This window comes from Marmota monax, unplaced genomic scaffold, assembly GCF_021218885.2.
Source record: "Marmota monax isolate L192 unplaced genomic scaffold, Marmota_monax_Labrador192_F-V1.1 WCK01_AAM20220418_F8-fsc00360, whole genome shotgun sequence".
Classification (NCBI taxonomy): Eukaryota; Metazoa; Chordata; class Mammalia; order Rodentia; family Sciuridae; genus Marmota; species Marmota monax.
The window spans coordinates 27847-39966 of record NW_026694905.1 but is presented as its reverse complement, the minus strand read 5'-3'; the positions used below and the strand labels follow the sequence as shown (position 1 = coordinate 39966).

At 51.8% G+C, this 12120-nt stretch overlaps 1 protein-coding gene across 1 annotated transcript; it reads right to left on the bottom strand.

Annotated features, from left to right (window-relative positions):
- Positions 1-1010: 1010 nt before the first annotated feature.
- Positions 1011-6984, bottom strand: LOC124080936 (NUT family member 2G). Its single transcript, XM_058573523.1, has 6 exons — positions 6091-6984; positions 4818-4946; positions 3692-3831; positions 2853-3220; positions 2454-2789; positions 1011-1813 (listed from the first exon to the last, which is right to left on the bottom strand). The coding sequence occupies exons 1-6, from the start codon at positions 6750-6752 to the stop codon at positions 1130-1132; spliced, it is 2319 nt and encodes a 772-aa protein (XP_058429506.1). The 5' UTR covers positions 6753-6984; the 3' UTR covers positions 1011-1129.
- Positions 6985-12120: the final 5136 nt, after the last annotated feature.

Genomic DNA, 12120 nt, shown 5'->3' with positions numbered 1-12120 from the left:
GGGGATATCTTCAAGGACACTGCATGCTTGAGCCCATCTTTTTAATTCAAATAAATTTGTTTCCCCATCTCCTTTTGCCAACAGTGGCTGTGCATCCCTTCATGATCTGTACCTCTTCCCATTCTGCTGCAGCAGGAGTCCTAATGAAGGCTCTTAGGGATGGGTAGAGTTTGTATATTCAGACTCTCATCTCAACTGGAGCAGGTCATGTTGGTTGCACTGAAAACTGGCAAACTGGGTAGGTCAACCTTAGGGTGGCCGGCACAGAGAGTGACCCAGAGCAGTGGTGAGCTACAGGAGCTGCTAGGTCTGTCAGATGAGTTCCAGGGCACTATTGGAAGTGGCTGGCTACTGCCCCTAGGAGAGCAACAGGAGAACGGCTGCCCTAGGAGAACACAGGAGAACGGCTGCCACTAGGAGCTGGGGGTTGCTGACATTCAATGTCAGGTACTAACACTACGGTCTGAGAGCCCCATGTCAGTCCTCAGATCTCAGAGCTCCAACACCAAGGAAGATGTGCTTTGCCTCTTTGTGATTCCTCTTCATGTCTGGCCCTCAGATAATTGGTAAGAGAGATGTTTAAGGGGCACAGATCATGAAGGGATGCCCAGAGAAGATTCCCTAAACCAAGAGAGGCCTTTTCAATGGTGTGATGATTAGGGTTTTCTCCTAGGATCAGAGGAAGAAACAGTCTAAATCTGCAAACAAGACCCAATAGATGGATGCTTGTGCTTCCTTCGTCCTGGCAACCCCAGTTGTCTCCTCTCAGTTCTCACTGCATGGACATGCACAGAAAATATGGCAGAGTCAGCAGCCACAGAAGATGTTTCCTACCAAACTGCCTTTATTATAACTGACAGTCCAACAGGGTACAGCTTCCCACCAAGGCGTGAACATCGTGACCCTCCCCTCTCAGTACCCTCCCTTCTGCCCCACACCTGCCCTCTTTCTACATTCCCTGTACCCTCCCACCCCCTTCACTTTCCTGAGAACCTGCAGGAACTGCCCTGTGTGGGGAAGAGGTCTTCACAAGCTGAAGACCTTTGGCCCTTCTGGTGTAGAATGAAGCAAAGGTGATTCTTGCCTGAGGGGCAGCCACCCCAGAGGCCACCGGCCAACACTTCTGTCCTCAGGGCCTCTTCTTCTTCTGGTTGCCAGATGACACACACTTTCTCTTCTGAGGCTGTGAGGTTCCACCTAGCTCCAGGTCCACACCTTGCCCTCCGATGACCTGGAGGGGAGGCCCCGTGCAGGGCATCTTTTCCACATTGCATGAGCGTCCAGTGAGAACACTCTTCATGGTCATGGCACCTGGAGGAGGGTGGGAGCTGAGGCGCCCCCTCTGGGGAGGTGCGGCCTGGAGTGGTTGGTCTCCTGAGCACAGGGTTTCTATTTGAGGGGCCTGGCTCTGGGACAGTCCCCAGGGCAGCAGGCGGTTCTGGGAGTTAAGGAGGAAATCCAGGCTTTGGAGGTCATCGTCCACACTGCAGCCATTGGCTGTCTTATGTGGCCGCCCAGAAGAAGTGGCTTTTCTGGGTCCCACTACGCCTTTGTTCCCCAGGTTTAAGGAGGAGGATCTGCAGTTATGGGGAGGATGGTTGGAGTGCATGTTCCCCAACGAGGATGACCAGTGACGGCCTTGGAGGACAGCAGAGTCCTTCGATCCCAGCAACTCTGGCTCCATGGCCCTGCGCCTCTTCATGACCTGGGAAGCCACCTCTGTGGACCAGTCCTCCATGCCGGCCCCTTGATCAGTGTGATGTTTCCGTTTCTCTGCACCTTGGTTGGCAGGTGTCTGGGAAGCTCTTGAGTCCTGTTGGGACATACCATGACCTTGAGGCCCCTGAAGAGCTGCTTCTTTACAAGCTGAAGGAGAATATGGGCACTGGCCAACTCTTCTACATGCATGAAATGGGCCACAGGGACTGGGACAATCATTTCTTTGGGAGGTGGGAAGTGGAGAGACAGACTGAGTCTCTGCTGGCCACCCTCCTGGGCTTCCTTTATTCTTGATGCCCTGAACCCATCCATGACTCTCCTGTCTCCTTCCTTTCCCTTCTACATCCTATGTCCTGTGAAGTCACTCAAGGAAACATGTATCATAGGCAGGATAGAGACAGATGACGTCCTGTGGGCCACATGACTAGGGTCCTGTGCCTTCCTCATCTACGTGCTATCCCTTGATCCTCTGTCCACCTGTGGCCACTCCCTTTCTTGTCTATTTGTGTCCCTTTGTCTCCTAGCCGGCCAGTATTGCTCTCTGCCTTATCCACTTGGTGTCTTTCTCCAAGTCCCATAACCCTGGTTTGTCTACCTCCGTAGTTCTATGTGGTGCCCCTTTCTCTTTCTCTTTTCTTTCTCCCCAACCCCTGATGTTCCTGCCATTGTCTGTGAGGAGTATAACCAGTGTACCTTCTACCTGGTTTACTGGGGGACCCTCCTTCCCTGTCTACCTGGTCAGGCGTGAGTCCTTCCTCCTGGTCCAGCTCTTTTGTTAGGGCCAAGATATTTATGGATGGTTCAGAGGAAAGTATTTCTTCCAGGAAGCGGGGGTGAATTATGCTCTCTGCCTGGGATGAGAAGGAAGAGAGTGTGAGTGACCTTGGGAGTAAATAGCCCCAAGTCAGGAAGACTTCTAGTAGAAACTGGAAGCAATGATGATCCCATTCTCGTTCCACCATGGGGATATTATAGCCCAACAACCTGCTACAAACATTTACAAGAGTGTGTGCGTGTGTGTGTGTGTGTGCATGCACATACACACACACAGATTCTGCTGAGCAACTGTGCTAGAAGCTCAGTTCCATGAGTTTTGCAACCTTGACTACACCAAGATGGTAGGCGTGGCCCACCTTGTTGACAAAGTCCTCATCAACGTAGCTCAGGAGACTTGGATCTGGGTATAAATCCTCTATTGGCTGATGCTCCAGTCCTTCCTCTCCCAAGATCTCAGCAAGCTCTTCTGTGGACAAGTGGGAGGGCTCCCATGTGGCCAAGCTGGTAGGCCCACATAGCTCATCCATGATGTCCATGTACTCTTGGATGGCTTCAGGTGGGATCTCCTCGGGCGCCTTGGTCTCAGGCCCGTTGGTCTTGGCCACCTTGCTCTTGCGTGCCTTGGTCTTGCGTGCCTTGGTCTCAGGCACCTTGGTCTCTGGTGCCTTCGGTTTGGCTGCTAATGAGCAGGCAGGCTGTAATTTGGGGCTGGTCTTTCTGCACCCTAGGACAGGGAGGACCAGAGTGGTGCATGAATGAGGGATCCATGTGCATCCCAAACACTGGGTAGTAGGCAGGGTTCAGCGGACCTAACTGGCATGCCATGCATGAGGCAACCTGACCAGGACCTGAGGGATAAAACAGTGCACCAGATGCACCATCTAGGAGAGTCTAGTGGGAGCACATTTAGAGTGACTGATATTCCATGTGCTCTACCCTCCAAGACCCAAGTCCTGGGCAGATGATATGTGTGTTCTCTGGACAGGCAAAAAGAGAAAGGAGCTGTGTACTTGTGCTGGTGAATACGCAGTTCAGGGCTGGGTGGCAGGGACCTCAGGGGCTAGGGGCTGTTCTGCTTACAAGACCAAATCCCCCACACTGAGGGAAAAGGTCTTATTTGAGACAACAACTTGCCTTAGCCCTTGTCACCATTCGGAGACTATCGTGGGCTCCTGTGGGAAAGAGGGAACCCTACCTGGCCGTTGGAAAGCCTCAAGGACTGGCGGCTTTGAAAGTTGCAGCATTGGAGGTACAGGAGGAGGTCGGCACTGGAAGACCCCTGACAACTGCATCCTTGGATCCTCCATCTCCTCCGCAGCCTCAAACTCCATGAACCTTGGTGGGTAAGGGAGGCACAGGCTGAGCTGAGAAGCAGGTCAGCCATACCAGGCAGGTGCTAGCCCCATACCAGGGAGGAGCTGGGGGCAGAGATATGGAGCTGTGTCCTGGAGTGGTTCAGGCCAGTCCCAGGAGGGAGCTGCTACATAGGAAGAGTGGCAGTTCTGAGGGAACACCACATCAGCCAGCACCTGAAGGGAATCAGCTGTGTGACGCGGCATAGCCCTAGGTGACCCTTGTTTCCCCTGTCCCTGCCAGGAACCACATGGATCAGGCAAGTTCCAGAAACTGGTCAGGGAAGTGATGTATATGAGGGTCCTGGCCCAATTAAGGGATGCTGAGGCTGGGACCTTGAGCCTTGAAGGATCACCTGGGAAAGAAAGGCATAGGAGGGGTCATGTGGAGGTGGAAGCTGAACTGAGAACATTGGGTTGCTTCCCCGGAGGGCCGGTTCTTTTTCTTCCTTTCTCTTGTTGGAATGCCAGGGATTTCATAGAGCAAAGGCAGTAAAGATGGCAGACCTGTCCTAGGGCATCTGAGGTTCTGGATGCCCCTGACCCTGCACTCTTCACTGCCACCCTCTTCTGGTACATTGGGTTAAAGGGGTGACCACTTTCATGAGATCCAGTAGTCCCCACTCTGTAAAGAGGTGCCAGTTCCCGGGCAGGTGGTGTGTGTGAGGCTAGTGGAACTCTTTACCTCTGCCCAGACAGCAAAGGAGAAGGAGTCAGTGTGGCTGGACTGGTTTTTCCTCCCCATTGGGACCCTGAACCTCAAGGCACAGTTGGAATCACGAACATTGAGGCTGGAGATTCTGGGATTGTTGCAGAGAGAATGTCCAGCGCTTCAGCTAGAAGGAGCTGCAATTTGGAGAGCTAGACGCCTCAGAGCCAACACATAGGTAGGTGACATGCCCTACCCGACCCTGCTGTGCAAACCCTGAATTCCCACCACTAAGTTCTGGGCCCTGGAATCTAGCTCACTTTTGTGAGGTCTCATAGAAGACCATCCGGTCAAAGTTGCTGGTGCGCTGCCATTCCTGCAAACCCTTCCGCAGGCCCTCTTCCATGGTCATGGTGGGCTCCCGTCGGGACAGAGACCGAAGCACTGGGCTGGAATTCATCAGGATCAGTGTCCACAAGGTCACCCTCCTTCATCAGCAGACCAACATACCTTCCTAACTTTGTTACATTTGACCCATCATGTTCACCTCAAAGTATTGACATTGGGACTCCAGGACACTTATACCAAACCTGAACACCAAGGGCTGCATTGAGCAGCATGATTGTGCTTGGATTCCTCAATGATGTGGTGTACTAGGTGCTGAATGTTTTTATCCTCCCGCATTCACCTGTTGAAGCCCTAACCCCCAGTGTGATGGTATCTGGAGACTGGCTTTAGTGCTTAGAGGGTTAGATGAGACCCTGAGGGTGGTGCTTCATGGGGGCATTAGTGGTCTTCCTGGAGAAGGAGGAGACACTGAAGAGATGTCAGTCATGTGAGGACGCAGGTGAGCCAGCTGTCTTCCCAGCAAGGAGAAGAGAGCGTTCATGGGACTTTAGGTCAGGTACCCTTTACCTGGGAATCCTGATTCCAGAACTGTGAGAAAGGAATACCTGCCTGTGTTTGTGTCCACGTGTTCCATAGTGTCCTGTATGGTGGCCCAGGCTGACTAAGACAGTGCACAGAATGGCCTGGGAGCACAGTTACAAACTGGGGCAAAGATGAACATGCCCATGCAGTATCCAAAGACAGCTTCCCCATGAGTGTGACATCACCAGAGGGTCCCAATCAGGAGTTCATGACAATGTGTGTGGGTATCCTTAGAGTTCTGTCTTGGGGCCAGCACCCCTAACCCCACTTGTGGTTGTGATGTCCTCTGTGCCAGGAACAATCAGCTCTATGGTGGAAGGTGAAATGACTGGGGGAGGGACCATTATGTGGAGTCAGACAGCCCACTCCAGTTCCTGGCCCACATTACCCCCAGGAACCTCCTCTGACCTTGAGTCCTCCATATGATGGAGATGATCATTGGAAACAAAGATTGCCTGCACTCACAGGGCTGTGATGGGCACCTGACATAAGGCACGTTTCATTCCCTGGTGTGAGGGGATACATCTGGGAATGTAAGGCTCTCAGCTTGTCCCCTCACCCTCAGGACCTTTCTTCCAGTTCCCCTACATCCCAGCCCCCTCTTTCCAACCCATGCTTTTCCTCCTCACAGAGCTCAAGGAGGAGCCTGAGGAGAACACTCACACAAGGAAGCAGGAAAGTGCTTCCACATCAGGAGTCTGAGGAAGGTGCCTGCGGACCAGGGTCTTGAAGCGCTGCCAGCGTCTGAAGTCCTCATAGACGCTGGGAGGTCCGCCGGAGTCATCTGGTGGCACCGCAGATGGGAAGATGGGTGGTGCACCTGCCCCATACCCTGTACCTGGCCACTGGCGTGCATCCATTGGGAACATGATGGGGGCCAGCTGGGCAAATGGCTGTGGTGCTGGAGGGCGAAGGCCCAGGTGCCAGTGGATCCCATAGTTCTGGATCCCCCCACTGGCTGAGGCAGGCACAGTGGTCCTCGGGGCAGAAGGTGCCGTGAGGAATGGAGCAGGATGCTCCACACCCCCACAGAAGGCCCCTGGGGCCCTGAAGTTGAGGGGTGCCTGAGTGTGGGCAATGTTCTGAATATGAGGAGGCCCTGCTGGCCTCAGTTGTGGCCCATGTTGTCCAAAGGTGGACAGCCCTGGCACATATGGTTGTCCAGGGTAAGTGGACAGCACCAGAGGGTTACTCTGGGAGATGGGTGCAGTCACCCGTGGTGCCAAGGGAAGCTCCCAGAATGGCTGGTGTGTTGGCACAGGGGCAGCTGGAAGAAAGGGCAGGCCCCGGAACGCAGACATGTGGGCACCAGGATTGACATTCATGTCTGGTCTCTGGGATGCAGATGCTGTGGAGGCAAAGCAAAGGGAAGAATGGAGGAGGGGAAATGGCAGCAGGATTGAGGTCCCCCAGTTTCTTACTTAGTGGGAATCTGAGGACAAATGCTCACAGCTCAGGGCCCTGTGGGCAGGCAAATTGTGCAGTTTGCAAATGTTCCTGAGTGAATTTCATGTTGTGTTCCCTTTGTCATAGTTCTACCCAAAGAAAACTGTTTCCCAGGACACCAGGACTCCCTGAAGGCTGTCAGTGGACTGTGGTCCCTCAGCTTTCCCTGCCTCTGAGAGGGCCCTTGTGCATCCTTTGCAGACAATCATTAGCCTCCTAAGTGACTCCCTAGAAATGGATCAATTTGACTCTCTCAGTGGCACCATGCCCCTCCTCATGCTCACCAACAGGAAAGGGATCTTCTCGAGGGCAGATGCAGGTACTCCAGGGTTATTTGTGAAGGTGACAGGCTCTAAAGTTTATTGCCCCATCACCTCCTCAGCCTTCCTTTTGCTAATACTCCTTGTATACCCCTCCACTTCTTTCCTAGGTCTCCACAAACAAACAAAAAACACCTGATTTAGATCTCTGCCTAGCTAGAGGCTGAGGAATCCTGAAGTTCACCCTGCCCAGCATGTGGGTGCTTCTCCTAGCACTTCCCACAGTAAACACTAATGGGGGAACAGAGTCTGGTCAGCCATGTCCCCAGTGTTCATTGGTCCCTGCCATGACATAGGAAGCTCTGTTCCCAGGGAAGAGGTCTTTGTGATAGACACTGAGTTCCCGAGATCCTCTCCTGCCCTGACCAGCAATGGCTGCTGAGGTTCATGGAAGGTGATGGGATTGTGAGCAGTGGGGCTTTCAAGAGATTTTCACAGCCACTGGTCATGTTATTACTGGGCCTGGGAATTGGGGCCATTCTGAGGTCCTTTTCCTTTTAGCTCCCAATCACAGAATGATGGTGTCACAGAGAACCAGGTCTGCACCAGCTGCCAGGTGTGGCCGGGTTGTCTGGAGCACATCTCTGTTCACTAGTGTAGTCAAGGAATGTGAGGTCCACCACACTTCCACACTTGCACATGTTGATCAGGACCCCTGCCTAACTTCAGGTGACAATATGAGTAGGGCCCCTTCCTAACTGGGTGCTATTCTCTTTCCTCTCTTGAAAAGAACCCAGTCATCTTCAAACCTGATCCTTGAAAAAAGGACACCTCACATGTGTTCATGGAGTACCAAACAAGGAAGATGAGAGAAGTCTTCCTGCCAACATGAAATAAAGGACTGAGGCTACCCCACAGAGAGGGGCCAACACCGAGAAGCTCTGAAAGAACTCCTCTTTCCATGAAAGTGATAACAATTCAGAAGACCTCACAGGGGCCCAAATCTATGTTGGTTGAAGTTTTCTGGGTTCCCTGACCTTTAGGAATCAAGAACACCAACTGTCTGAATGGAAGGAGAAGTTGGCGAGGCAACTTCTGGGCAGGAAGTTGGCGAGGTGCCCTGGGCTGTGGCAGTTGGAGTGCCCTGCAGCCTCACCCACAGAGTATATCACACTGCATTTGTGGTCATTGAGAACCCCACTGGGCAGTTTTCTAACTAATAACACTTCTCAACACTGCCCAGTTATCATCTGAGACTCTCAGTCAATCCCCTCAGAATGACATCCCAGGCAGCTTCCCTGTGTCTGAAGAATGGACACAGGGTTCAGCATCTGGACTCCAGGGAGCCGTAACTGACCACCACTGTGACACCATCTGTGACTGCCTAAAAAATCATGCCGTGATCTGTGTCCATTTTATAAGGAATCAATCCCTTGGCCTCTCTTCTTTCTGTTGAACCAGTATAATTCCCCTGAGTAGCCTGGACCTGGTCTTAGGAGCCCTCCTTCCCATTAGCAGTATCAGTCTTCCTGGGGCTTCCTGGGCCATGTCAAGTGCATTCTCTAAGGCTCTTTCCTTCCCTTACTTCTGCTCAGTGAGTTGCCCACAGGGGAAGTACTCCATTCTAACTCCCAAGGGTTTTGGGGGTGACTGGCCCTCAGATAACAAGCCCCTGACCCTCCAGGCTCACCTCCTTCCAAAGTTCAGGATACTGGTCACAGTGTCTCACAGTCTCCACAGTGGGAAACGTCAGTAGAGGACCCAGAGAGTGACCTGTCTGTAACAGATGCTCAGGGCCCAACTGAGCCAAGCTGGGACAAGTTTAAATGTAAACCCCAGTGGAATGTTGGACCCAGACATTCTGCAGGGGGGAGGGGCCAAGGGGAGCTGGCCTGGGTGGGGGCTGGGCAGACATTCCATGAAGAGCTCTGTCAGGTATAGAAGAACCTTGAGTTCCCTTCAGGCAATTCAGTGGTGACACAAGTGGTGTGTGCCTCTGGGTCATTTTGAAGTATTTTCTCAAATGTATGGCAGAGTGGTGAGAGCCATGGCTCTCATGAGCCACACAGTCACGGGTCTGAACAGCCCATACTCTAAACTGGAGGGTATGGATTGCATTTTATGTATAAATTGGTTTTTTTCATCCCATCCCCTGTCAGCAAAACAGACTCTTGGGTGTTCCTGAAATATTCCACACCTTATTATAAGTCCTTTCAATGAATGGGGGAGGGGGCAAACTAAGAAGAAGCTTCTTTCACTCTTTATGTAGTTATTCCCCACATTGATGTCAGTGATGAAATAGCTGGTGGGGCTTTATTTTTTTTAAACTAGTGATATAAAATATGCAGTGTAGAAAAACTGTCTTTCCATTCCACAATCAGTTTGTTTTTAGTAGTTTCTTATACTGAATGATGGAGTTCAGATTCTCAAAGCAAGCTTTATTTGTAGACCCAGGTCGAATTCAGGGGCCTTGAATACTCTTGGTCAGTGCTTTGCCACTGAGCTTCAGCATTACCCCATCAGTCTTGCACTGCTTCAAACTGCTCATATAATCACATACTCAAATGCAATTTTTGCAAAGTGGCCATGGGAAGGAGCATTGAAATGTCCTTTTGTCCTACCATCTGACCTTTACTCTTGTAAAGTCCTGAACTCATATTGATTGCTGAAGGGAAAAAAATTAAAAACACTGTGAACATGGATGTCCTTGTCATCAGGAACATTGGCGGAATGCTAAAGGCCCTGCCTCCTGTAATGCCTTTCCATCCTAGGACCTTGGCAGTGTCACATGTGACATACCTTCCACATTATCCTTTGGAAAGAAACGGTACTAATTATCTAAATTTCCAGAAAGAGAATCAAAGGATTGTTTTTGTTTGTTTGTTTTGGGGCAATGCATTTCAGGGTCAATGGGATCCTTGGTACACATTTGAAAAGTTCAGGCTAAAAGTATGCCATGGAGTAGAAAAGGAAGAGGATACATTTGGTGTGTGTGCAAATTGATCGACATTGCCGAGTCTTCATCAAACATATGGGAAAAACTGTCAAAGAGAACATTTGGGCATCTGTATATAGTGGGAGGGCTGTCAGTATGCAATAATGTGCTCAGTAGGCAAAATCAAGGAATGGGGTTTTCAGAGTGTTACCCAGACCTATAATTCTTGGAACCTACAGCTGGACTAGGAGGAGAGCACAAACTGATGTTCGTGGGAAGGGGGTATAAACACTGGGCCCAAATGGGGAGCCAGTGCTTCAGGGTAGAGAGCTTCCAAGGGGTGCACAGGGCGGTCTCTAAATTTATAACATGAAAATCACTTTGTCATTTCAGATGCTCTGGCTGAAAGAAGGGCCAGCCCAGAGGCTCTGGAGAGGAGCCGCAGACACCTGGCAGGCTTCCCGACCCACTTGGTGCTCCCGCAGCGGGTCCCTCCTGCACCCCTCGCGCATGCGCACGTGGTTGGCTGGAAGCGCGCGCTCCCAGGCTGCCCCAACTGCTCCAGCTTCCGTTGGGGCTCCAGCGGGGCAAGGCGCAGGCGCGAGCGCTGACGGCGGGTTCCCAACGGCCGGCAGGGCTCCCATGGCGGCGTCCAGACTCAGTCCCGTAGGCCCGAGGTACTGGACCCGCGAACCTCTCCCGTCCCCAGTGTGTCCCTGCCTGGTCCTCTGGCCCCTGCGCCTCGCCGGGCAGCCCGGGCGCCGGCCTCGCCTCCCCTGGGACGTGGGCCGCCCGCACCAGGCCTGGAAGTGAGGGGCGCGTCGGCCAGTGAGGCGCCTTGTCGAAGCGTCGTCTGTCCGTGTCCCTTGCAGCCTGTGCAGCGCCAGGCTCCAGGGCACCTGTGTGGTGCTTGAGAAGTGCGGTCCTGGTCAGCAGGTCCGTGGCTCCTGTTGGTGTCAGACGAAGTGGTGACGGTCATCTCCTGTTCCCTGTGAAAGCTGTGAATGTTGGGGACACCGTCAGCCGGCATCCGGGTTGTTAGGCTGAAGGACATTCATTTCCTGTGACGTTAGCGACTTTGCAGAAGGGAACACACTGAGCCCAGTGCGCTGAGTCCGCTGTGGTCACACCGTGATTGACGGCCGTCATAGGTGGGCTGTTGGTGGGCGCCTCTGGACAGAGCACCTAAATGATGACGGGAGAATCCTGTCACCCCAAGTCGTGTGCAATAAAGAGACTTGTGTTGTATTATTAACGTGTGGTGCTTGTGTATTGTGCAGTGACACTGATGATGTGCCCTCACGTGTGGTTGGTGGGCTGTTTGGGGGGCCCTTGTGGGTATTTCTGGGTGCCAGGAAGTTTTCCTTCCGTCTTGATGGGCATGAGGATCAAGGGGTGGTTGTTTGTGCAAGAAAATGAGTCGCTGCGCTGGTCCTTCTATGGTTGGTAGGAGTTCAGCGGGCATGAGGGTTTTCTCTGTTCCTTTGGTCAGGTGGTGGTGTCCCTAATGTGTTCCTATGTATTCAGAGTGTTGGGGTGGTTGTGTTTTCGACTGACCAATGACAATCTGCTGTGTATTCAGAAGTGGGGGTATTTGAGATTAAGGGAAAGTCATGACTTTTTGTGAGACTGTAGGGTTGGGTGTGTTTGGAGGCTGTGAAAAGTAATGAGCATAAACACTGGGAGTGGAGGTTAAGTGTTTGGAAATTGGGTTTTGTGATATTTCACCTGTCTTTTTTCTTTTGTTTGTTTGGCTCATGAATGCTGGGAAGTGTGCATGCACCATGGGAAGTTTGGAAATAAATATGTGTGTGCGTACATATGGGCAGTGTTAAGGACTGTGTTTGGGTATATTTCTCTGGGTTTGCAAAATGATTGATATAATTGGTAAATGTATGAGTATTTTTATATTCAGGACATGCTGTTTGTTTATGTGGGTTTATTTTTATTTTCCATATTCATATTCATGTATATATACTTGAGTGTCTCTGGCTGGATTGTGTGCACATTTGTGGAGTAGTAGGATTAATATTTATGATTGTGATATGGAGT

Coding starts and splice junctions, on each gene's coding strand:
- LOC124080936 (XM_058573523.1), bottom strand. CDS start 6,752: ATGAATGTCAATCCTGGTGCCCACATGTCTGCGTTCCGGGGCCTGCCC. Junction 4,947..6,090: donor GCACTTTCCTGCTTCCTTGT/GTGAGTGTTCTC, acceptor GATGAATTCCAG/CCCAGTGCTTCGGTCTCTGT. Junction 3,221..3,691: donor TGAGGCTTTCCAACGGCCAG/GTAGGGTTCCCT, acceptor TCCCTGTCCTAG/GGTGCAGAAAGACCAGCCCC.